The 26,951-nt window shown below is 42.0% G+C and overlaps 2 protein-coding genes across 3 annotated transcripts in view; one reads left to right on the plus strand and one right to left on the minus strand.

Moving 5' to 3' along the window:
* Nucleotides 1–8,776: 8,776 nt before the first annotated feature.
* On the minus strand, nt 8,777–11,208 carry MED10 (mediator complex subunit 10). The gene is made up of 4 exons (XM_070527707.1): nt 10,975–11,208; nt 10,789–10,872; nt 10,619–10,721; nt 8,777–9,088 (listed from the first exon to the last, which is right to left on the minus strand). The coding sequence occupies exons 1-4, from the start codon at nt 11,094–11,096 to the stop codon at nt 8,990–8,992; spliced, it is 408 nt and encodes a 135-aa protein (XP_070383808.1). The 5' UTR covers nt 11,097–11,208; the 3' UTR covers nt 8,777–8,989.
* A 1,667-nt stretch (nt 11,209–12,875) lies between these two features.
* Nucleotides 12,876–26,951, plus strand: part of Nulp1 (Nuclear localized protein 1) — a 119,415-nt gene continuing 105,339 nt past the window's right edge. Inside the window, exons 1-2 of one of the 2 annotated variants that reach the window (XM_070527718.1) lie at nt 12,876–13,300; nt 21,948–22,211. In XM_070527718.1, the coding sequence (XP_070383819.1) occupies nt 13,154–13,300; nt 21,948–22,211 (411 nt within the window). In that variant the 5' untranslated portion in view covers nt 12,876–13,153. The remainder of the gene's footprint in view (nt 13,301–21,947; nt 22,212–26,951) is intronic. The other variant, XM_070527714.1, reaches the window with a different exon arrangement.

The raw sequence follows: 26,951 nt of genomic DNA on the forward strand, positions 1-26,951 counted from the left end.
AGGTATTTATACCTTGCATTTCATGGCTAATATTTATTTAGGCACCCTATCAACATACTCAAACTTTCAAACAAATGAGTAACAATAGTTCATTGCTTTCTTTTTTTTTTATCTTGATGCAAAACAGGCGCAATGGAGCTGTAACATAGTATGCACCGTCTATGTATTCAAAGTGACAAAATAGACATACATCTGCTTCATTGTCTAACAGGAGGAGGCAACTAAGCTCACGCCAGAACATGGAGCAACTGATTGTTTTTGTCATTGTCAATACATTAATGGAGTATTGCATCACATTGTGATCAAATAATCTAAGAATGGAAGCGTACAAAACTGGTGTTGTTCACCTTTAACCAATTTTACAAAGCTTCTTATTGGCAAATATCCAATTTTGATATTGACAAATGTGTGTTGTAACTAGTGTTGTTTGTTATAAGCCATTATACAAAATACAGGATGCCCTTACAACAAGTTCATCAGGACAGGAATAGTACTTGTTTTAAGCGGTATTTCGTAAAAAGTGGAGAGGCTCGAAAAGAGCCAGAGTGGGCTGTGCACTACAACGGTGCAGGAGCTTGTAAAACATATACTGAAGCATATTTGTGCTCAATAACAGGGACATGACAGTGGAGAAATTCTGCTGAAGCCTTTGAGCAGCTGTCTCCTCTGTCATCACGCAATACAGTTAGGCCAATCAAGCTGCTGCCATGTGACAGAGTGACCTTCGTAGCGTTCTTTGCCTCTCCAGGTTGTTACAGAAAACTGCAAGGTGTGCCCATGAATGCTGCACTGTGTGGTTATTTCCTGCTTCGCTCTTTAACTAAGCGATGCCGACATCATTGCACATAGAATAATCAGATTTAAAATGCATGCACTGCAAAACCATGAAAAACTTCTAATAAGGTGATAGTTTGGATCAAGTGACTTTGTTATAACAAGGGTTTACTGTATATTTTTTGTCACATGTCCCCATGTAATTGCAAATACGACCTCCAGTGTTTCTGAACACCGAGATTCAAAATTCCAAGCAGTAGTCAAGGGTCCGATGAAATGTTGTCTGGTCACTAACCACAACTTTGTCTTCACTATGCATTACCTGACCAGACAAACTTTTGCAAAACTTTTCACAACTTCCAGTAACAGACAGTAAAGTAGACGTTGCAGTTTCTGACCAAGTCAAAGATGAAAACCACTTCAGAGTCCATACAGACTTCCATATGAACTCCAAAACCTTTCTTTTTCTTCTCGGCTTGTTCAGTGATAGCTACTTCATCTTCACTTCCAAGAACTGTGCCCCACATGTTCCTGCAGCAGCCACTGGCAGAGCTCTTAAAGGGTCTCTGCAAAAGATCTCTCAAACTAAGCCATTTTTTTGTTTTCCCCTTCCCATTTCTCTTTTATCATCATTGCAAACATTTGCATGTTTTCAACACTGGAAATGTTTTAAGTATGAATTGAGCAGCCAAAAGACAGGTTTTTCTAAGTGTTTATTCAGGCCTAGTGCAGCACTTGTGGCACTCTCGATATTTGGCCAGACAGGAAGAACCTTACCTTATCTTTTTTTGTGAATCAGCACCTGGACATGTTTGACTAGAGTGTTAAAACACACCTACCAATGGTGACTTGCGCATTCAATGATTGCACACATGTATCATGATGGCAGAAATATTGTTAGCAGACCTAAGCAAAAACTTTGGTAGGCATACATCAAAAACAGTATAGTCAAAAGTGTACTGAAAGCCCACAAGGGTTTTCAAATGAAATCTTAAGCTGACGCCGAGACATCACAGATATACTCAAGTCTGCAAAAGTTTACGTAATGAATGTTAGAATTTAAAGTCTCTGTTGGCTGCTGTGGCACTTGCCCACTCTGCCGAAGTTTACAGAAGTTGGCAACTTTGAACTTTGGGATTTTACCACACACTCTTTAGATCTCTCAAGTATCCACAAAAGATCTATTAAGTCTCTGCCAAGATTCACCTCGATACATTTTTTTTTTTTTTTCATCTGCCTTGTGGTGTTTGAAAATCACCTGCACATACACAAGACATGGCAGACTTAACGGATGAATTATGCAAACAACTGTAGGCGAGTTCTTAAATGACGCTGCCACAAAATGTGGTGCATGCCATATAATAGAAATGATACACCCAGAAGATGGATGAGGTGAAGTGTGGGCAAGCTCTTATAAGCTCACACTGTAAAAACGGAACATATCATGGACTTACTTGCAGGAAAGAGTGGACAGGGGTGCAGTAGTGCCCCCTTTAAACCTTCCTAAAGCCCTTAAAGTTATTCACGACTGTTCCTGGAACCACATATGACTTTTTACATTGATTTTCCAAAACAGTAGCTTTCAAATGCTCTGAATGACATATAATAGTGGCTTTCTCAACTATGTTCATTTCCAAGGTTGAGAAAGTCACCTCTACAGAATCTCTGCATGGTCCCTACACAGTTAATTGACAATAGCAGCAATGAATGTGGTGGGAATGTTGTCCAGCCACACACAATGCAAGTTTTGGACAGCAATGTTATCTTTTCCTTTGCGTGTGATGAGCCCATGCTTGTTTTCTGCTAAATCACATAGTGCAACTAGCTCAGACCCAATTCTTATTTACATCATGCATCATTGTAAACATGCCCCAGACATGAAAACTGCAAATGACTAAAGTGTGATGTTACATACTATGTGACCCCCCCCATGGTTTGCTAAAGCCCATGCAACAGGAAATGAGTTTATATGTGTGTGGCTGTAGGAATTTTTTTTTTAAATTCAAAGTTAGGAATGCTTGTAACACAAATAAGCTAGTACACACTATCTCATCAGTGATGCCATGGTACTGCGTGAGACAGTTATGAGAGCTGAAAGTTACAACCACTCAATCAGAAACTGCCATGAGAGTACCATGCATAGCATTCATAAGAACCAGGAGCACATAGGCAGCTGCTTATCGGGAAGCAAAATGAAAATTTGACCATCTGTAGCTACACAAAGCGACAGGTTTCTTGGATAATCAGCACGAGAGTGACAGCGGCATGCAGGTGAACAAGCTGAGGCTGCTCAGATAGGTCACACCAACCAAACTACAGAGCAGTGAACAGCTGCTGCCAGTGAATCATCTATGTCAAGATCATTTGCAGAGAATACAAAGCAGCAGCAAAGCATCCCATATGCTTCACTGTTGCCACCGTATCCACTGTAGTTGGTGCAGTGCAACATTCAAAGAAGTTGCATCAAAACAAAATGACATGATGATTTAACGGCTTAACTAACAGGAAAAGCAATGATTGCGATAAATTATTTGACAGCTATACGATGTAAGGTTAGCCATTTTACCAGCTACATAAACTGCTGTAAACATTCGCTTACTAACTAAATTAACAACAAATTAACAGGCATACATGAATACATCTCCCTTGATGACCGCGGATACTCGCTGAAAGAACACTGGCATAATGAAGAGCAGCAGCAGTGGCGAGCGAATCTCCTTTCACGCTGCCTGTCGCTTCACAACAAGAGCTGGGTGTGTGAGAACACAGAACACACAAAGCCATCAGCTATCTCTGGTCGTCTAGCCTTTGAACCCAGTGTAAATTGCCTCCAAAAGAGGACGCACGCAGCCGTGCTCACCCGCCGTAGCTGGAGTAGTAGAGGAGATGCACCTTAACTTGCTCCCTCCCCCCCTCCTATCATGCGCACAACTCCCCGCTCCTCCCTTGTGCACATGAAAAGATGGCGCACGCCCTCCCCACCTTCCTCCCTTGCGAGCATGAGAAAACGCCACCGCATCAAGTTACCATCCCGCTCGGCTTACCCTTGCAAGCTTTGGCTCACACCTACAGCGTACGACACACAGCTGCGATTTCATCGCACTTTGACTTTATATTGAATACAGTAAAACCTCGTTAAACCGTACTCGCTTAAACAGTAGTTTCGTTTTAAAAGTAGTAAAGTCAAATAACTCAGCGACCATTGAACATAATGTGCTTTGTATCCACATAAATCGTACCAGCTTATTGCGTACGTATCAGTTAACACGTAGTGTTTCCACTTTTCGTCGCGCAAACACGGCGGTGCTTTGTCCCCATTGGGTGGCCCGGCAGAACAAGCCTCGGAGATCTGAACAGCGGCCTCCAAGCGCCCTGTGCATTTGCAGGTGAAGCCACATTAACATCATTTCGGTGCTGCCCCAGAGAGCATTGTGGCGTCGTGTAAGCGAGGACTCGCATCATGCTGAAGCTCAGATAAAAAAGATGCCGGGCGCTCAGCATAGAAGCAAAATTAAACATTGTTTGTGCTGTCGAAGGTGACATGAAGAAGTCGGCGCTAGCACGCAACGTGGGTCTACTGTTGACTACGGTGTGTGGCATATGGAATGTGAAGAAGTTGCTCAGCAGCGCTGCTGGGACCGTGAAGAGATGTCGGCTGCGAGGTTTGACTTTTCGCCATTGTTGCCTCTGTTGTCACCGAAGTGTTGCCCAGCGACAGTGATAAGGATGACACGGAAACCGACAGCACGGGCGATTCAGGCCCAGCAGTAGCAGAAGCTGCGCGTTACGTCAGCCTCGCGAATGCAATCGTCACGACGAGAACAGCACCCCGCAATGAAAAGGTGCCCCGCGACTTCTGCAATGCTACCGCGCCCGCGCACGGAGAATATGCAACATTAACAAGGAATCTGCAATGCGAGTGTTTGCCGAAAAGAGGGGGCTGGTTGAAAAGCTGGCTCGCAGCTTCAGTAAGATTGAGGCCGCTGTTGTCGCTGCTAGGCTGCCACGGCATCAAACGAAAATAAAACTTTTGTCACGCGAAGTAAATAAATACTGCATGTTTTTTCCCCTTTCATTTTTCGTTTTTGACAGGTAAGTGGTCGGTCTCATGCTATTTCGGTTAAGCAGTACTACTGTTCAGTACATACTTTTTCCGAGCTCTGGCCAACTACGGCTTAACGAGGTTTCACTGTATCATGAAAATGGCAGAAATTCCCCTGAAGTGTCCATATAATTGTTATTGCAATAAAAACCAGGTTAGCAACACAGAGGCACTGTCAAAATTACTTGAACACCTTACAGAAAAAAATTTACCGATTACAATTACAATTAATTTGTCCAAAAATGTAATTACAGTTACCGATTACTGCCCCACTAAAGTAACTGAGGAATTACTCAATAGTAATCGATTACTTCCATGTTACTTTCCTACAATCTTTTATTACGATTATATATATATATACAGTAAACAGAACGAGATGGCCTGGCACTTTTAGTGCGTCTTCTCCAGCCCTTCATACAAGTTACCTGCGTGAACAATTGCATTAAAAAATTTCGCCAGTCATCATCCTTTGTTTTTGTTGTGAAGACGTAAGCAGCGGCACTAAAAACTTGCTCGAGGAGGAAAATGTGAGGGGAAGACAGGGATGTCAGGCAGTTCGGTCGATGTGCACACTGGGAGGCATGGCCTATTGTAACGTATCCGGATCTTGTGCACAAGGCTGTGCTTATTCAGCATCAGGGTCCTCTATGAAGCGCAACACTTCATTGTTGCTAGGACTTCGGGAAGAAGGCCCCGGTTGGGCCAACAAAAAGCTGAAAAACTCGCCTGTATGTAATTTTTTGGCATTAGCGCTCTAAGTGACCTTCCCTATTGAACAAGAAGAAATGGGGTTAACCGAGGGGCCCGATTTTTATTAGTTTTATCATAAGAAGCCAACAAACACTGACACCAAGCGAAATGCGAAGGTTGTGGGTTCGGTTCCCACCTGCGGCAAGTTGTTTTTTCGTCCACTTTAATTTCCATTAATTTATCGTTTCTTTATTTCATTTATTATGCACAAGTAATTTCCTCTATGTTATCCATTATGTCAGTGTTTGTTGGCTTCTTATGATAAGACTTCCCTATTGAGACATACCAACACTGGTTCAGTTCTTCGGCCAACATCTGGTGGAGCGGTAAGATGAGGAAACAAATCCTGAGTGCTGGGTTTGCCTTCCTGGACATGCACATTCGCGAGGCTGCTGCAGGGCCCGATCTCAGGTGTTCTACTGCATTTTTTTTAATTCAGGTTCTCAAAGCTGTGTCACTTGTTACAGCTTGTCTCATCAATAAAGTAACTGGTTACATGCAATTGGTTACTGAAAAATGCAATTACAGTGATCATTACCAGGTAAACAAAGTAATTGTTAAATTCCAAAATTACCAATAAATGTAATTGATGACAAGTAATTATTTTCATGTAATTCGTTACGTACAAGTCTAGTCAAAATGAAGGGTGCTAGCGTCCCTGGAAGGGGGATGCAGGGCTGAAAAGTAGACTTTCCTACCAACATGCCAATTTTAACTAAATTTGGCCCGAGGCTTTGTCTTCTTGTCATTAGGACACCTAGTAAATTTGATTACCCCAGCACAAATACAAAAAAAAAAGAAAGGTTATGCATGCCCTATTTAGCAAATAAGTGCATCACCTTAGGAAAATTATTTTTAAAATGATAAGCTTAGATGAAAAATGTTTTAATAAATATTTTCAGGAGGCTCTTTATTACAAGATAAAACCAGTTGTTCCTAATATTATGCCTTCTCTAGAAACCGCACCACTTCAAAACTAAAGTTTTTTAAAAATTTTTTTATTATTATTTTTTAGTGATACAGAAATCGATACTTTCTTTTTATAGAGGCAATTCAAAAATTCAATATGTTTATAGTCTTGCTCCTCACAAATTTTCAGCCTAGAAACAATCTTACGAAGTTTTCATGTGTGCAGTTTCGAACCAATTGTTTTCCTAAAATTGTGCATTGGCCCAAAAGTGTGAACTCCGAAAAATCTATTCAAAGATGTAAAAAGATGCCAAAACACATGCAACTGCCAGGTAAAAAAGCTCATTTTCTTCTCTCCTATTGCGCAGATAACTAAACTTAGCAAGGAGCTTCTTTATATGCTTAGAAATCCAAAACACAAAATTAGAAAATGTGTATTTTTTTACGAAAATTGTGATTTTAACCCCACATTCCCCCTTAATGGCTTATACAGAAATGCTGCTGCACGAAGGCACAAGGCCAAAGGACAAACACATGAAAATGGCAGCGCACACAGCAGCACTGCCCCCTAATATTTAAATTATATTGTGAGGTTTAATGTCCTCAACGTACACAGTGGGTTATCACGGATGCCATAGTGGAGTGCTCCAGATTAATTACGACCACATGGGGTCCTTAATAATTCACCTATATCATGGTACACATGCGTCTTTGCATTCCACCTCCCTTATCCACCGAGATGTGCTCCCCAAAGGACTGCAGATAAGAGAACCTCTTCCTCCCTACAATCACTCTCTCTCTCATATCCATCGTAACCCGGCTGACATGGCCGGAAATTGAACCCGCAAGCTCATACTCAGCAGTTCTACCTAATATGTCATGACAAGGTTACCATTTATAAACCATCATATAATATGACATGACAGGCTATTGTCTGTAATATTTTATCCGTGCTTTCATTAAGACGCTCATGGGTTTTCCTTCTTTTTTACCTTCACGCTCCCTCTCAACGTAAGTGTATACAGTGGCCATAATGTAATTCATATATACCAGATCTGGAAATCTTACAGTGAGTAAAACAAAAGTATATATAGCAGAACACCACACATATATTTCTTCCATGGTCATTAGTTTTAGCCAGATATGTCATAGCTTATCAAATGTGGTTAGAACACTGAACTTGCACAATGTGTTTAATAATAGTGATTGTGGTTTAGCATTCTTCTAAGGCCTGGAACAAAAAGCATGCTAGATGACTGGGTCTTTCTCAGAGACATGAATGGGCAAAAACATCATTCGCAAAATGTGATATTGAACTGAATAAGGCTAGACATTACAAGCTTTAGCCTTATTGCTGCCCTTATGTATGACAAGTATGACATCACCACCAGACCCTGTATAGAGGAGAACCCCTCTGATCCATTTTTTTTGCAGTACTAGGGGACCAGAACCAAGTAGCTGGGAAACATTACAATCACAGAATGGACCTTCAGTGATGTCATAACCAGCAAGATTTATTAATAAAGTGTAAGAACTGTCATGTTCTACAAACAGCTATGCTCCAATGACTACTTGTTTCCTTACAGGCAAGTAGCACTTTGCCTTTACACTGCACAACCTTTGAATATTGTGAGATAAGGCATGCTCAAGCGAAATGCCTGGAAAATGCAAGCTCTAACAATCCATGCAAAGGTTAGACCTTCATAGGCCACTGCAGCTGTCACAGAATGAATTCACATATATACACCATGTGCCAGCTAGAAGTGCAGGGTTCAGTAACTCCAAGAAGTACCTTAGTTTGGGCAAGTTGGAACCGCATACTCAAGGCTAAATACTGCGACAAGGTGGAGACAGCAGAAACAAATACACACATCTAGCACTGTCCTGCGTATTTTTCTATTTGCATCTTGGTGCTGTTTAGCCTTGTTAGTAACCGTCTAGATACCAAGGACAAGCCCCACCTCTCCAAAAGTACTCATATAATTTTTACACTGATAACCCACATGATTTTATACCTCAGTTTGCTAAGGATGGCTTGTGCCTGAACTAGTTGGATGATCAATGCTGAATGAAAAACAAGCATCAATACTTGCTTCTTTTGGTACAGCCATGTCTTTCAGAAAGGTGGAACATTGCATAAAGCGTGTGAAGGATCTTCAGACAGAACTGCATCTTGGTTTTATTTTATATAAGGTGTTAAAACCTTTTAAGCTTCAAGGATAGCACAAACTCAATAACATATTAAATACTAATAAATGCTGTCACCAGCAGTTTATTGGCAGCTGCAGTTCCAGTCCACAACATTTGTTTGCAACACATCACAATGATAAAGTCCTGTAGACATTTTGCGGTCACTAAAGTAAAGGAATCTATTTTTAGTACAATGCCAACACTATGCTTCCTCAGTGAATTGGTTCAAATGTATGTACACTTCACAGAGTTTACATGAGGCGTCTATGTGGCTGGTCGCTCATCACCTCTGATGGCCCTGTATTTGGCCATTTCTGTGGGGAACACCTTGCTCAGCTCCAGAAGCAACAGGGCCTTGAACCTCTGCAAAACAAGAACACGCAAGTCTAGAGTATCTCGGTAAATTTCAGGGAATGAAATCAAAGTACAAAAAATGACAAATGCTTGAAGGAATTGAAAATTGGGCAAGTTGGTGTTGATTCACAACTACGGGCAAATAAAATAACTTTCTTTGATAGAGGCTAAGCATGAAGTTGTTGCATCGACATATAATGTATGTGGGGTCACATCTTTTCTTGATGGCTTCCTTCATTCTTTTTCTAGTTCCGCTAGCACAACTTGTTTTGCGATGTTTTGATAGTAGGTTAGTCATATGCATGTAATTGCTAGTTTTTTCTGAAGTCACAACGTAACCATTTGCATCCCCACCTTTTTTTCTTCCATATTTTTCACAGAGCTACTAAAACGAAGCGACACATCAGAAACGTGCATTACTTAAGAATACATTACATTAAAGCACTGGATGTATTTAGGCAAAAAATTTTGAAACCACAAACGAGCTGTTGCATTAGCGGACATTAAAAAAAAAAAAAAAAGATGAGACAAGGATGTGAACGGCACATTTCCTTTGGTGATCTTCCATATTGAACAGCAGCATACAACAAGGACATGAAATGCCAAAGCCACTTTCAGAGAAAAATGACAGAGCTTGGCCAGAAAGGTACTTCGGTGCTTTGAATTAACACATGTTAATTTACTTTTACTTAATAAAGCCTCTGCTTATAAAACAATTTGATTGTTCTATTTACATAACAAATTTCATTTCGATTACTGCAATTGCAAGTTTTAAGTATGAATGCACTTGGCATTTTTGGGGAACTTCACCCAGTTTGTGGTATGTTTGTCCATATCTAAGCTCTTTCACGTACCCAGCGACCCAAGTTGTCTACCAGCTTGGGCCACTAGGTATGTGCTGGCTGCTGTCTTGCCAGTGGGTTAACCTGCATAGTTAACTTGCTACTGGCTGCTGCTCGACCCAAGTTGTCTACGTGATCCAAGTAGACAACTTGGGTCACAGGGTATGTGCCACTGGCTATGTGCCCAAACGGGCAACCTCAGCATTGTGTATGTGATATTGGTATGTGCCCATTCTTGGCCAATGCCCCAAAATGGATGTGCCAAGGTGACACAAAGGGTATGTAGTCTTGTGCATATTAAAGCGATAGCGCCGCATCCGTAACAGGCACCTCCGCGCATAGCGCGGTCGCTTGATGGGTAGCCCATTGCATTAGAAGTTGCAGCCAGGATACTGGGGATAGTGGGGGGTTGCTACGTAGTTTCAATTGGAGTGCAGTCATAACAACACTATATATTGTGTCGTAGTATCTACGGTATTGTGGCTGGCAGCGAGATTGCCACTTCGTGTATCTGCTGAGGTGCCCCCATAAGGTTTCCCGATTCCCGGATGGCATGGGGATACAACAATGATCATAATAGCCCTCATAACATAAAAATCATATCACTCCGCCCCACCAGTCAACGAAAAATTTATGATCGCATTAACGTCGTTAGTCACCTCCAAAGAATATAAGCGCAGTCTTTTTTTATACTTACCCGATAGGACTCTATCTTGCCTTTGACTTGTTCATTCTTGGTCAGCGCCTTTTCCATGCAATCCTTCGTAAACAGTTGCGGGTTTCTTCCTTGGTCAATGTAGCTGCCGAAAAAGTCAAAGGAAACAAGTTAGCAAGGCAGAGTTGGTCAACGCAATCATGCTAACTTACTCGAACACTTCCAATGGTACTTGTATGTCCTGGACTTGTGGCTTACATCTGTCCACCTCTTGCATCAAAGTGACGATGTGGTTTCTGAAACAAACAGGTTGCTCAAACACCGATTTCATTTACATTTGACGAAAGCAGATTCCCGATCTTACGAAGTGTCAGTGAAGCCGTGTTAGCATAACTTACATTTTTTGGTTTAACGTGGTTTGCCCTTGTGGCTGAAAGTCACTAACAATTATTCCTAGCTGCCGAACATTCTCGATAAACATCTCTAAATTCGTTTCGAGCGCTTCAAGTGGGGACGACATTATGCAGCTCAAACTCTACTCAAGCAATACGCAAGGCACTAATCACCTCTACGTGCTACAACCGCGTTCGGGTGTTCGATTCAGGGCTCCGATTTGACTGGATTTGACTTGGCATAGCCTGCACTTGACTACTCTTTTACTTGTACGGAGGGTGGCGCAGGTTGCCGACCAATCTTGCCACTAGAGAAAGACAAAAACACTTTGGCATATACGTACCCCAAAGAATCTAATTTTAGTATAAAGCATTAGGGACATTCCGAATGTTTTAAAATGAAGCGCGAGCTCTGTGAGCGCGAGATGGCGAGGCTATGGTGGCCATGAAGTTGGTACAGGCATGGAGTTCAAATCGGGCATGGCTCAAACGTGGTGCACTACAGCAGACGCCATCCTACAGGGAATAAATTACACAGAATGCAGTTATTAAGTTGCTTATTTTGTATAAGATCTACGAAATGCAGACAATGTCAGGGACATAAATGAAAAACCTTCAGCGGTTGCCTGCTACAGGTAGTTCTGTTGGTTCTGTAACTCTGTTGTTCTGTGACCATCGAGGATCCCAGCCGTGATCCCAGACACAGAGAAAGAAAAATGGAAAATGCTTTTCCTTATTCCATAATCCCAGCAGTATGCGAGACGTGTCCACTGTACACATTTACCGATGCCGACGTTGTGAAACATGTGTCCATGTGTATAATGCCATTTAGTTTGTCGTCGTGCTTTTCACTTGTTGTAGGCGGCTGCTGGGGCTGCCACTCAGTTCGAGAACGCATATTTACGGTCCCCTGACTTGCCCTGATAGCGTGCTTCACGCAGTTCGATTTCCAGTCAACGTTAGTGAATGTGGTCACGCAACACTTATGGGGGGCAGGGATGGCGATGGCTGTACAGCCGCACGGCTCTAAAGCACTAGGGTGGTAAGTTCCTTGGTTTTATCAAGCTGCTGTGGTAGCGTGACTAGTAACAAGAACTTTTTTCATTCAGATCAGATATTACACAAGTGCAACGGACACCCTGACTGACGTCATGATTGGTTATGGGAACCGCGTACCTTGGAACCACGCTCGGTAGTAGAAACAATAAGAGCACAGATCGAACGAATGCAGTGAACGTTGCAGTGACAAGGGCACGAAAATTAGAAGATTAGTAGCGTGACTAGTAACACGAACTTTTTAAATTCAGATCAGATATTACACAAGTGCAACGGACACCCTGACTGTCGTCATGATTGGTTATGGGAACCGCGTAACTTGGAACCACGCTCGGTAGTAGAAACAATGCGAGCACAGATCGAACGAATGCAGTGAACGTTGCAGTAACAAGGGCACGAAAATTAGAAGATTCTGAAATGTATAGAAGGTTCCCTGAAAAAGTTTGAAACAGAAACTGAGACAGAAAATTAAAGAAAAAGCGGGGAAGGGCAATCTGTGTGGCAACGAATAACTTTTGATGAAACATGGAAGACCATGGCTGTCCAAAATTTTATAAAAAAGTATGCATGAATATCACAGTTTTCAGGTCAAGAACTTGTACTCTGTTAATAACCTTACTGCAAAATGCAGAACGCTAGATCCGAATGGTACCTGTGGCGAACATAAATGACGGCTTTGACCACTGGCAACTTTGTGAAAAACATATTTAATGCATTCGGCATTTATTACTTTTACAGTCCGGTGGCGCTTGCTATCACTCCCATGCTAAGGCGGCGTGGAATCGGAGATCCCTCTTTCTCTAGCACTTGTGTGCTTGTGGCTTGTGGGGGCTTGTGCTTGTATCTCTAGTCAGCGCTCTAGTTGAGGTTGTTGAGCGAGCGACGTGCTGGTTGAGCCATTCTATGGTTGAGCTTTATCAGAAGGGATTGTCACACATGACGGTTCGTAGCCGTTTGGTGTTGACTTAAGTACTTGGTTTAATTCCTGTACTAGTATTGCAGTCCGTTCATTCTTTTGGCAACCGACTTTGGTTTCTAGAGTGCGGCAAAAGCAGCTGTTGAAAACGGATCGCTCGCGCTTAATACACTGCTCTCTCACCAGCGCTCCGACATTTTCTTTTTTATATAAATGTCGAATCGAGTACTGAAGAAGCTCCAAGGCGTCAATGAAATTGGGAAACTTGATGCTCAATCGGAAACAGAAGATGAGGCACCCAATGTGGTTGTCAGTGATGCTCGAAAGAGCAGGCAAGCGGCTGCCAACCGTTTTGAGCTGGTGAGTTGTCCGATCTTGCAGTTTCGCGATCGATGTGGTAACTTACTTCTTACATATGCACTTTCAGGACGTGCTGAGGATATGCATAATGGTGCTTCAGTTTTGTGTTCACAACCTTACGTCGCAGGAACATCCATGAGCGACAGCCGCAAGGCGCATTTCCTCGGCAGTGGATATAAGCGGCCGAATGCTCTCAGTCCACCGGAGGTTCATTTACGAAAGCGATCTTGAAATGTAGTTTGCTGTGACAAAAGTTCGCAGCTGCTGATGCTGAATTTGCCTTGAATGAACTGCATTTAAGGTACAGTTTAGAGATGCCCTGCTGCCGCTTTCGCTACAGCTTGCAGCCTTGGCTTCCAGCTTTACGAACAAGAAAATCGTATTGGTTTCAGCTCGTTTAAAACGGCTGTGCAAAATTGCAGTCTAACATTCCGATGGGCAGAGCAGTGGAGTGCTGTGTTGTAGTTATCTCCTTAGGGCTGAAGGTGTTAACGATCACTCAGTGATTTACTCAGTGATGTTTTTTTATGCCCACAGCTTCACAGAAAGCAAAGTGACATTGATTATTTGCCACGGGAAGTGAGATGATTATAACAGTTTTCCTGGTTCTCAATATACTCCAGTGTGCACTGCAAGTATCACTCAATGCTCCGATTGGAGCCTGTGATGTATTTATGAGTATGAATATGTTGTATTCGTGTATTTATAGATACACGATAACTGAAGCAGTTGAGTTTAGTTATCAGCTGTCATGTCATGATTGAAGCACACCAGAGCTTTTAAGCTTGATGAAGACATTCCTCAAAGCACAGGCTGCATAACTGTTGAAGGTTATGATTTTGAGCAGCGTGCAACATTATAAAGCTTCTGTTACTAGCAAGTATAGTAGAATAACACCTGTTTGCATGCCTTGAGGATTGGAATTTCTTTTCATAAGAGGATGACAGGTTGTACCACATTTTTATATGTGTAAGTTTTGGTGCTGAATGGTTGTTTAATTCGGTCAATCATTTATTTGGGCACATTGTTTTAGCAGTCAGAAATCTCAGTATAATAATTGCGAGGTATACACCCAAGGAAGAAACAAAATTTTGTTACGCACATTTGAAGATTCCATTTAAAGCACTCTGCTCCTCGTGCAAGCGTAATCAGTTGGTGGCATATTTTGTTAAGAATTGCTTACAAGTGGCATGTCTCTCGTGTAAGTAGAAATAGCCAGGTTCTAACCGCTTAAATCTAGCATTCATCAGAAGAAAAAAGAAAAAAATTTTCTAGGGTGCATTAGAGCAAATTACCATCAGGGCAGATAGAAGTGATTGCCCGGGAAAGGTGCTGGTCAAGAATTTGATCCCCAGACCAGGACAAATTTTTCTTTAACTGTGAATTTTTAAATTTTTTTTTTCTGAGAAACCCATATGGGTTTCCTTTGTAGCTTCATGCTACTGTCAGGGGGATGACCATATTCTACTTCTAATCAGAGCAAATTGCAATCAACTTGTGTCAGTTCACTTTTTGGAGGTGCAGATTTCATTAAAATTAATAATTATTTGAATTTGAATAAGTTATGGCCAAAGACAGTTATTGTTTGTCTCAATAATATGTGTTAAAAAAAATCTGATCTTTAATCATGCAAGCTCATTTTTAGTCTTAAAATGTATCGTCTTCTACTGGCTATGCTACATATTAATGCCGCAATATGCCATACTTCATACCTTATACAACTTTTTGCATTGACCTCTATCACAGAGAGGATTTAACTTCTTACCCTCATGAACATAGAGCCATGCACCAAGTATGGTTCAGTGTGATCAAAGAAATGCAGAGGAGTTGGATTTGACATTTTAATGACTGCAGCATCATATATTGCAGTACAGCACTTAGTAAAAACTTATCATAATATGCGTTAAAGTTGGCACCTGGTTTCACATTTTTGAAGTACTTTCTATGTTGGAATGATGCACCCAACCATATTCAGTTATACATATTGCCCTGTAAATATATCTGTTTAACTGCTTCTAACTCATATTGAGTGCGGAAACCAGCCTATCAAATTGCTGTGCTCCTTAGGAAGGTGAAAAGTTAACTTGATGACGTCATTTAAATTTTGTAGACTGAAGACTATTCTGCAGACTATTCACATAAAGAAATGTTTTGATGCACATCACGAGCATGCATTTAGGTGCTAGGCATTTTTATGCTGAGAGATGCACTGAATACATGCTCATGATGTGCATCAAAACATTTCTTTGTGTGTGACCACATTAATTTCAATTGTCTACTGTTAACATTGGTAACATGCTCCACAATCACAGCAAAAGATTTTGTTTTCTAGATCATAAAAATGGAAAAGTGATGACGCAACAGCAGAGCAGGCAATAATAATAATAATAATAATAATAATAATAATAATAATAATAATAATAATAATACTTAATAAGAGGTATAGATTAAAGGTAGTACAAACCTATGCTCCAACATCAAGTCACGACGATGCACTCTAAAAACAGCTGCACCCTTTCGGGTGTATATTTGCCACACAACAATAATCGTCATCTATCTTTTCCACATTTCCTTTCTTTAACGCGGCGAGCCCGGTACTTTCCAGTAACGAACGGCATGCACGTTATCAGCATGACATAGCATTCCTGACAGGAAAGTAGTGGGCGCGGCGTTTTCAAGAAAGGAAATGCGGGCAAGGCAGATGACTATTATTGTTGTGTGGCAAATATACACTCCAAAGGGTGTAAACTTTTCTTAGAGTGTGAGGAGGTAGATCAGTTTCATGAAGAGGTTGAATTAGCGTTGAGAAAAGTGCAAACTCGGTATACAGTAGTAAAGGGCGACTTTAATGCAAAAGTGGCGAAAAAGCAGGCAGGTGAACAGGCAATTAATTGGCAACTATGGTGTCGATTCTAGAAACGCTAGAGGAGAGATGCTGGTAGAATTTGCAGAAAGGAATAAGCTGAGAATAATGAACACCATCTTCAGGAAATGTAGCAACAGAAAGTGGACCTGGAAAAGCCCTAATGGTGAAACAAGAAATAAAATTGATTTCATACTTTAAGAAATAAAATTGATTCATACTGCCGATTCCAGCATAGTACAAGATGTAGAAGTGATAGGTAAGGTAAAGTGCAGTGATCATAGGTTAGTGAGGGCTGGAATTCACCTCAATTTGAACAGAGAACGAGTAAAATTGGTCGAGAAGAAACAGGTCAACTTAGAGGCAGTAAAGGTAAAAGCAGACAACTTTAGGCTGGGACTTGCAAACAAATATGCAGCCTTAGAACAGAGAGATGATGATGATGACATAGAAGTAATGAATGAAACCGTAACGAGTCTGGCTTCAGAGGCAGCAATTGAAGTGGGAGGCAAGGCACCAAGGCAACCAGTAGGCAAGCTCTCCCAAGTAACAAAGGACCTAATAAAGAAGCAACAAAGAATGAAAGTGTCCAACTCAAGAGATAAGATAGACTTCGCAGAACTGCCAAACTGATCAAAAAGGTAAAAATAAGTGATATTCGAAATTATAATGCGAGAAAGACTGAAGAGGCCGTAAAAAATGGACGCAGCCTGAAATCACTGAGAAGGAAACTTGGCATAGGACAAACCAAGATGTATGCACTGAAAGATAAGCAGGCTAATATCATCAGCAATCTCGAAGGTATAACAAAGGCAGCGGAAGAACTCTATACTGACCTGTACAGTACCCAGAAGACTCAGTACTCCATTCGAAATAATAAAGGACAGGATACAGAAACTCCTCCTATAAATAGAGATGAGGTCAGAAGGGCCTTGCAAGACATGAAACGGGGAAAAGCAGCAGGAGAAGACGGAATAACAGTCAATTTAATCAAAGATGGAGGAGACATAATGTTAGAAAAACTGGCTGCTCTCTATACCAAGTGTCTATCGACTGCAGGGGTCCCAGAAAACTGGAAGAATGCAAACATTATACTTGGAAAGATTGGATGCGCTTTGTAGACGATCACAAGGAAGAATACAGGACAGGTGCCTGTCCTGTCTTCTTCCTTGTGATCGTTTACAAAGCGCATCCAGTCTTTCCAAATACAATGAACCAACTTGCCCAACAACGCATTCTGCTAAAACGTTATATTAATCCACAAAAAGGAGACGTTAAAGAACTGAAAAATTATAGGCCGATTAGCTTACTCCCAGTGTTATATATAATATTTACCAAAATAATCTCCAATAGAATAAAGGCAACACTGAACTTTAGTCAACCAAGGGAAAAGGCTGGCTTCTGGAAGGGATACTCTACAATGGATCACATCCATGCCATTAAACAGGTCATCGAAAAATCCACAGAGTACAATAAGCCTTTCTGTATGGCTTTCATAGATTATGAAAAAGCATTTGTTTCAGTAGAGATACCAGCAGTCATAGAGGCATTGCGTAATCAAGGAGTACAGACCGCTTACGTAAATACCCTGGAAAATATCCACAGAGATTCCACAGCCACCTTAATTCTACACAAGAAAAGTTGGAAGATACCTATAAAGAAAGGGGTCAGACAAGGAGACACAATATCTCCAATGCTATTCACTGCGTGCTTGGAAGAAGTATTCAAGCTATTAAACTGGGAAGATTTAGAAGTAAGGATCGACGGCGAATACCTAAGCAGCCTTCAGTTTCCCGATGACATTGTTTTATTCAGCAACACTGCAGTCGAGTTACAACAAATGATTGAAGACCTTAACAGGGAGAGTGTAAGAGTGGGGAAGAAGATTTATGTGCAGAAGACAAAGATAATGATGAACAACTGAGCGAGGGAACCAGAGTTCAGGATCGTAAGTCAGCCTCTAGAGTCTGTGAAGGAGTACGTTTACCTAAGTCAACTAATCACAGGAAACCCTGACCATGAGAAGGAAATGCACAGAAGAATAAAAATGGGTTGGATTGCATACGGCAGACATCGTGAGCTCCTTACTGGAAGCTTACCGTTATCATTGAAAAGGAAGGTATGCAATCAGTGCATTTTACCTGTTCTGACATATGGGACAGAGACTTGGAGACTGACAAAGATGCTTGAGAACAATTTAAGGACTGCGCAAAGAGCAATGGAATGAAGAATGCTAGGCATAAATTTAAGAGACAGAAAGAGAGTGGTTTGGATCAGAGAGCAAACAGGTATAGACAATATTCAAATTGATATTAAGAGAAAGAAATGGCGCTGGGCAGGTCATGTAATGCGCAGATTAGATAACTGTTGGACCATTATGATGACAGAATGGGTACCAAGAGAAAGGTAGCGCAGTAGAGGACGGCAGAAGACTAGGTGGTGCGATGAAATTAGGAAATTTGCCGGTGCTGGGTGAAATGTTTGGCGCAGGCCAGGTGTAATTGGAGATCACAGGGAGAGACCTTCGTCCTGCAGTGGACATAATATAGGCTGGTGATGATATATATATATATATATATATATATATATATATATATATATATATATATATATATATATATATATATATATATATATATATATATATATATACCCACACAGGTCATGCGCTCTGCTTTTTATTGTCCATCGCATGCCCCCTGGTGGTGTCAGTTACCACACTTCCTCCCCCCCTTAATACAATAGATTAACAGCATATAAGCAGTTACAGTTCAAGGAGAAAACCGAAGCACTGGATGGCGTTCCCTAGCGCTCCAACGAAGCCGAGGTGTGGAAGGAGGTGGGGAGCAATCGGTGCATGTTGATGTTATCGTGTCACTGGTCTCCAGCTGATGGGGCTCGCCGGATAGTAGTGGTTGGCTGTCCAAGCATTGTCAGTTGTACCTCCGGTCCCTGAGGATAAAGTCAAATGTGGTTCCGAGCGTGCGGTAGAAGGACTGGAGCACCGACGGTTGTACTGGTCGGGCACTGACTGTGGCCTTACATGGTCGAGATGCCGGGTCCATTGTTGCCCATCATCCAATTGTAGCTCCACCTGTGAATTATGTTGCCTCGTGACTATAGCAGGAATCCAGCTCGGACCTGGCCGAAAATTTCTGGTGAATACTCTGTCTCCTGGTTGGGCCGGCACCCTCGGTTTCATTCTTTGATCGTACTCCATCTTCTGATCGAATTGTTTCTGGAGGACTGTTTTCCTTAGGTCCAGCTGCAGCAGATCCAATGCATTCCTAAGCCTCTGTCCCATCAACAGCTCAGATGGGTTACACCCGGTGACCTCGTGGGGTGTCGACCTATATGATAACAGTATTCGTGCAATTTGTGCATGAAGGTCTCCTGGGCCAACTTTCTATAATTTTACTTTCATAGTTTAAATGGCTCTCTCCGCCGCACCATTAGAAGCCAGGTGATAGGGCGGTACTAGCATCCTGTTCATGTTGTTCTTCTTCAAGAATGTCTCGTACGCTTCACTCACGAATGCGGGTCCATTGTTCGATACCACCATGTCTGGGAGGCCCCGATTTGCAAACATGACCCGCATGCATGCAATTGTACATTCCGCTGAGGGTGATGAAACGGGCAAAACTTCAATCCATTTGGAGAATGCATGAATTGCAATAAAAAATAGGAATTCTAGTAAGGTCCCGCATAGTCCACGTGGATCCTTGACCCCCGGTCCTGTCTGGGAATGGCCACGACATCATAGGCACTAGTCTCAATGGTCTCTGTTGTTGTTGGCAGGCGAAGCACTCTTGAACCGTGGTTACGATGTCGTTGTCTAACCACGGCCACCACACATGACTTCAGGCGACGGCTTTCATTTTTGTGACCCCAGGGTGGCTCTCGTGTAGTAACTTGAGGACTTCCCCTAGGAGGCTGGAGGGTACCACAACATGGTTTCCCCAGAGCACTCAGTTCTGATGCAGACTCAACTCATTGAATCGGGACAGGTACGGCCCCCCCTCTGATGTCAAGTCTTGAACATGACCAGACCATAAATCCTTTAGCACTCTTGAAAACACCAGATCTCTTGCAGCAGCTTCTGCAACCACCTTTGATGAAAGGACACAGGGATAGACACCTTCAAGCATGAATACCTCCGCAGGTGCCCCTGGAGAGCAATCAATTGTTGGCAGGGGGAGTCTACTCAACCCATCTGCATGGGCTATCAGGCTTCCAGGTCTCTAGCTCAAACTGTAGCTGTACCATGCCAGCAGCAACTTCCAGCAAAGAAGCCTTGGCGAGCATGTTTCTGGAATAGGCTTTCCAGCACCTAACAGGCCCAACAAGGGTTTGTTAGGTCCCCTGGTGGTGTCAGTTACCACAGTATAGTGACGAAATAATTTAGATACAGTGCTGAGAAATAAAAATAAACTGGTGAAATTGTCTGTGAAGAACTGAATCACTCAATTGTTTTGGTACAAAAAAATTACTATAAGTTGTGTGGTGTATGTGTTTTGCAAAATTGCGTTTTTATGGATGCAGGTTTCAACTGCAATATATATCTTGTACAAAACCATGAAGGTTGATTTCCTTACTGTAAATTATGGTACTGACATTTCTTTCTTCAACTTTTTTCTCTGTATTGTGTATAATTTATGAAAACATTAATTAGATTTAAAGGGCCAGCAACACTTCAACATTGCCCAGTTTCTCAACACTTCTGTCATGAGCCAAATATTATACACAGGCACATAGAAAGGACCCTACACTTTCAGAAGACTGCCTTTCCTTTCCTTTGGCTTCTGGAAATACCGACCACTTTATAGATTTATAATGACATACATAAAACATAATGGCTATTGGGCAAATTCCTGTCCACATCACTACTAAGCAGTACCTCTGGCAGAACCAAAAAATGGACGAATCATGTGACTGATAGGGTGGTGGAGAACACTATTGCTGTTTTGATATCATGGCCTCTGAGATCAGGCATCGTGCAGAATTGATCTTGGAATGCCATGCTGATTTCAAGCACAGCATGATGATAAATGGGGCAATGAGGGCATCATTCTGTGGCAGCACATCAGTACAGCTTTGAGCTCTGTAGGAATTATGAAAAAGGAGAGGGAGGCTGGAAGGCCTGTAAGGGGAAACATTTGATTGCAAAGAACTCCATTCATACACTGTGATACCCTTTAATACCAGACACAGTTCGCACCTTTCTCGAAGTTTTGCAAGGCCCCTTTAAGCCACTGTGAAGTAAAAGTGTTTAGTTGTTCACTGATCCACATGGAGCCCTTTTCATGTGGCCATGGGTATGCAGGGAAAATGCGTCTTCAATTCCCGTCACAGGGAGGGAAAAGTTGGAAAAAAAAAAAAGACAAGCTGTCTTTCAAGCAAACTTGTGGACTTCCAGTTGCATGTAAAGAAATAATGCTTGGCTCAGGTGCTTACAACAGTATTTTCTTGTGGCACTGCAAGTTCTAGAAGTGTTGCAGGGCATTAACTGTTGATGAAATTGATTTCCTATGTGCAGTTAGGAAACAACTAAATATGTGTGTACCACAGCTAGTTAACTTGAAGTTGAGCTAGCATTTTATAGGAAATGTGGTGGTGGCAGTATACTGAAAACTGGCAGATTTGGTTTAGGAAAGAAGTCAATATTACACTTTTTTTTTATACATTAATAGTGATTTTGTAAGCCAGCCAGCTTGTTCTATGCGATGTCATCGCAATTTTTTATTATGCACAGCTATTGCATTTCTGTTGCTCTCATCTTAACAGCTCACTGGACTGTCAGCAGAGCTGTCTCTCTCGGACACAGCCAAAGAGGATGATGACCGAGAGAATGAGCCACCACCTGCTCGGGCTGCCACAGAAGAGGCTCCCCACGAGAGCATGCTGCTTGCAGATGAGGTACCGAGGAGCAAACTGGAGAAGCAGGATTCCACACAGAGCACTGACAGCCTTAAACGTCGCAAGAAAAAAAAGAAAAAGAAGAAGCAGCTGAACAGTCAGCACAGCCACGAGGACAGGTTACACCACAATGTAAGTACTATGCTTGCAACTATTTCTGAAGCTAAGAGAAATGGAAATGAAAATACTAGGAGAAACTGTCCACCTATTTGGAAATAATAGCATACATCTTGAAGAGGCTTACTCGCAAATATGTGCAACAGCAGTAGCTATTGTGCACTTTGTAAATACACTTGCAATTGCTGCATGGTTGTTGGCTCGGCTGCAAGCTCTGCTTCTTAATTATCAAGAGGATATATAATTGAATTTTTGCAACTTAGAAGTTGCACTGTCATTATATGAGGTGCTGACAGGATGTTGGCCACCAAAGGTACTTGCTTTGTTTCCTGGCTGCAGCAATTGACTCCACATTGTCAACACAACACTGTTCTGAGATGCAAAATTTCACTGCCTCAGCCTTACTATGTACTGATGAATTCCACTAAATGGGGTTCTGCAACATTCCTGTTCACCCCCCATTCCAGTTGCTTATTTTTATCCCGGTGGTGTTAGGGTGTGCCCTCAGCAATGGCTCAGTGGCTGTGGCATTGTGCTGCTGAGCACACAGCTTCAATTCGTGGTCACGGTGGCCACATTTTGGTGGGGAAAAAGCGCAATATAGCTTGTGTGCTTAAATTTAGGTGCATGTTAATGACCCTCCAGATGGCTAAAATTAATCCTACGTCATCCCTCATAACCCACTGTGCAGTTTCGGGACGTTAAAGCCCACAATTTGTGAGGGTGTGCTCTGATGCCACTTTTGTCATCTCGGTGGTGTCTGAAGGGGTGTTGTTGGGAGCATGGTCGAGCTGCCCTGAACTTGCCAACGAAGAGCGACTGCGCTGCGCTGTTGCCGCGACTTAAAGACCCCATACTTTATTTGCACTGTGCATTGTATACATTTAGATGGCGCCACCCCACCATCCAGTAACTTGGGGCATGTCTTTTGTGCCTTCTATAGTTTCCGGCTTTGCCCCAGGGTGTCATTGAGTATGAATGTAGATATTGGCAGCTTTGCTTGAATTTTTGAACTGAGTACGTCCACAGGCTGATTGATCAAAAGGAAAATAAGATGCAATGGATACATGTGTCTAGCTCAGTATCATAGGTAAGGTCAATCACAACACAGAACAAAGGTTTATCAAAACTAGAAAATATAAAGTCACACTTGCAGGTCCGCTATACGGGGATGCTCAGAAGTTCTTAACCCAGCCCATTTCAGTTATTTTGCACAATATTCTCAATATGTATACGAAAAGGGCATAGCGTCACATTGTGATGAGCCATTTTCGAAAACCCTTAAACGTGTAAAGAAAAATTACAAAATAACTAAAAAAAAACTTGAGCAGCATAGCCATTAACACAGAAAACTCAATTAGATGGCCTGGCGGCAGTGGATGCAGATATACCACAATCAACCAGGTGCAAGTGACGGGGTTGGGTAGAAAGAGTATAGGCACACTTGCTCATCTGGAGCGGTGCCTGCGTGAAGGCACCTTGCAGACTCGGGAGAGCAAGGAAACGCACAATACAAAAGGACTGTACTTTGAGTAACAGAAGAGCGCAGGATCCACTGCGTTCACCAGCCAAGGCTGTGTGCCGGAGATGGGAGACCACAGGATGTTTATGTGAGACAGTCCTAGTGAAGAAGGGGCTGCTGGCAATTTGTCGGTGCAGATTTGGTTACACTCGGCCAACCTAAAGGTCTTGCTCTTCATTTCGAATCACTCAGATCACTGTTCGATGCTTCTTTTTTCTATTTTTGGCTCGTATGGGCAGTAGTGACATAGTCAGGTCGTAAGTCAGGCATAAGTTAGTGATGCGATACAGGCCTGAGGGTAATACCTTGGTTACTGTGAAGGGACCCTTAAATTTTGGCTGTGTCTTTGTTTACCTGCATGGGCTGGCGGGCATCGCACAACAACCTCATCATCACTTTGTAGCCAAGTGCTTGGACACGATGGGCATTGTATTACTTCTTGTTTCCTGCATGTGCTACCGCCATCGAAGTATATGCACACTTTCATGTCCCAAGCGGTGACTGTGCAAAGGCACCTCGTAGGCTCGGGAGTGCCAGAAAACACACAACTTCTCTCTGCAAAACGGCTTTTCTTTCTGAGTAATAGGAGTGCGCGATGCCCGGCATTGAAGATGTGCGAGACCGCAAGGTTGTTTACGTGAGGGAGTCCAAGGGAAGAAGGTGCGACAGGCACTTAGTTAACATGGCTTTGGTTACAAATGGGGATTTTTCATTATGATGTTCTGGAAAATTATGCATCTACATCAGCTAAAAATTTAATTCTGTCTGTTGATTCTTGGCTGTTACAAAGTTCAGCCAAGAGTTCAAGCATTAAAAAAAATTTGGGCAGAAAAGAAAAAAATTTAACTGGTAATCATAACTGTAAATTGGTTAAGCCTCAAGTGACTGTCGTAGTTTGCAGTAAGAAGTTGTGTACAATAGTTTAAAGCAAAAATTTCAGACCATGTTGGGTCTAAAACTCGTAGCGAGGTCAGAGAGGCCTTGAGTGGCATCAGTTCCCTTCGATTCCAGGAGGTTTGGTGCCTCCAGGTAGCATATGAGAGTTTATTTATCAGCTGCTTGCTCCTAAAGTTCACTTATGTGATGCCATGGGACAAGAAGGGTGTTTACATCTGCTTCCATGGCCATGAGTGACGCTGGCTAACACTCCCCGGGTTAGATCTTGTACACATACATAAATACCCAAGAAGGTGGATGTGCAACAGCCGCCGCTGTAGCACAATCGCGCTGTAGCGCTGCTTCTCGGATAGTGCAGCGCACGCGTAATACGAACATTATGGGTTTAGCTCCCACTGGTGGCAAGTTGCTTTTTTCATTAACCTTCATTTCCCTTTAGCTTGTCATTTCTACATTTCAATTAAAACTACAAATAGCTTCTCCTGCGCATTTTCTTTTTGGTTTCATTATTTGTTGGCTCCATATCGTTGTGAGTTACAAAAATCGGGCCCCTTAATTCTGGGAACCTTCTTCTTGATCAGTTCATAAAGGACTTACATAATCACGTGAAGTTAGCATATATACTCATGTAATGGCTGCAGGTTTTTTTCTGAGACTTAGGGTGAAAATGTCACATGTGGCCATTACACGGAGAAAAAAACACAACATTATTTTTTTCATAAATATTTTCGGTGGTACTTGCCTTTATTGAACTACAGTACCCGCTTGTACTGGCTCTGGCTCTTCTTCACTATTCTTGTAGCACGTCACCTGCTGGTTGGAATAAATGGTGACGCCCTACAGACCAGCGATGGCAGTGTCTCGGAGGCAGCCATTAAATCTCTGAGGCAGCCACTAAATCTCGGAGGCTGTGTTTTTGCAACCTGGAGGTGCCGAAAACTCGGCACGGCTGCCTTATTTTGCCACTGATCAAAAAAAAAAAGAAGAAGAAAAGAGCTTCAGAACTCTCACGCCACACAATAGATAACACTGCCAACCTTCTAAGAAATCAAGGGTATGGCCTATATACAGCTAATTATTAAATATAATTTTGGGTGGATTTTTTTTTAATGTTCTCGGTGTGGTTTTTTACACGGGTGCGGCCATTACTTGAGTATATATGGTATGCTATGATTTGGACAGCTCACGGAACCTAAGCTAAATCACTTGTTAAGACCCCAAGCATATCCATAAATTCTATTTAATATTACGAAATTCTTAAAATTATGGAATACAAAAGTTTTGAGCGAAAAGTGTGCTCGAATGTTTGAAAACTGGTCAAACATAGCATGAGTCAGACCAATAGATTTCCCAAATGGCAAACAAAATAGCAAGCAGCTGGATTATAATCTTGTGTTGTCAATTGACACATTCAGGGAGAGATGATTGCATTTCAGGAATCACAAAAATGTAAACAATTACTATATGATAGCAGTCTATTCTCCATAACCAAAAAGAGGTACATGTCCAAACTCGCCAAGCTGTGTAGCAGAATGGTAGCTCAGTGATGAACGTTCACAATTTTTTCAAATAGCCTGTAGACTTCTTGCAAGAACTGTGACAGGTGCATTGAACTGTTTATTGTTGGTGTGCCAAATAACCAGACAATTTCAGATTAGCTTCACTTCCTACTTGAATGAGCTGAAAATTTTCCAGTGCTCTCTGTGTAAGTCAAGAGACATGCATTGGTATTCCTGTTGCAGCCATATACGGGGTGACCATTTAGAAGCTTTATGGAATTTTAAAAAATAATCTGTTGAAAGGAGTATTATTCTTGTCCTTGAGCTGGATTATTCGTAGAGCCGTACATTACTAGCATGAGAAATTAAAGCACTTACTGAACAAATTAACAAAATTCACTAAATAACTTCTTAATTAATTACATAATGGTGCATATTGCAATTTATTAATTGTAGCTGGTGAGCATGCAAGACGTATCCACTTGAATTTCCAGGAGGACACCAGTTTTGAGATATTATTTCACAAAGTGTGGGACGAAATACATAGGCGTTTCAGTTACTTTTTTGTTTCAATATGTAAAAGAGCACTTCGTTAAAGAAGTAAGTGGTGCATCAGAATGGGCTATCGCGCATGTGCACCGATATCGTTTGCCACTTCTTTCCCTGGCTCTCCTTTCCCTCGCTGCCTACGCAAGTACATAAGCGTATGAATAAACGACCAGTTGGTCATTCTTTGTTCAGCAACAAGTCGCCTCGGTCCATTACTTCAAACACGATACATGGTGTCAGAAGTGTTTGTCACGGCAGCAGAATGGACGCCGTCAAGCCGCCGGAGCC

Source organism: Dermacentor albipictus, chromosome 1, assembly GCF_038994185.2.
Source record: "Dermacentor albipictus isolate Rhodes 1998 colony chromosome 1, USDA_Dalb.pri_finalv2, whole genome shotgun sequence".
Lineage (NCBI taxonomy): Eukaryota > Metazoa > Arthropoda > Arachnida > Ixodida > Ixodidae > Dermacentor > Dermacentor albipictus.

Bases quoted from the DNA above. Each gene is read 5' to 3' on its own strand.
- MED10 (XM_070527707.1), bottom strand. From the start codon at position 11,096: ATGTCGTCCCCACTTGAAGCGCTCGAAACGAATTTAGAGATGTTTATC. The intron at 10,873-10,974 runs GTAAGTTATGCT...TGTTTGTTTCAG, and splicing joins ACCACGTTAAACCAAAAAAT to AAACCACATCGTCACTTTGA. The intron at 10,722-10,788 runs GTAAGTTAGCAT...CTTTTTCGGCAG, and splicing joins GTACCATTGGAAGTGTTCGA to CTACATTGACCAAGGAAGAA.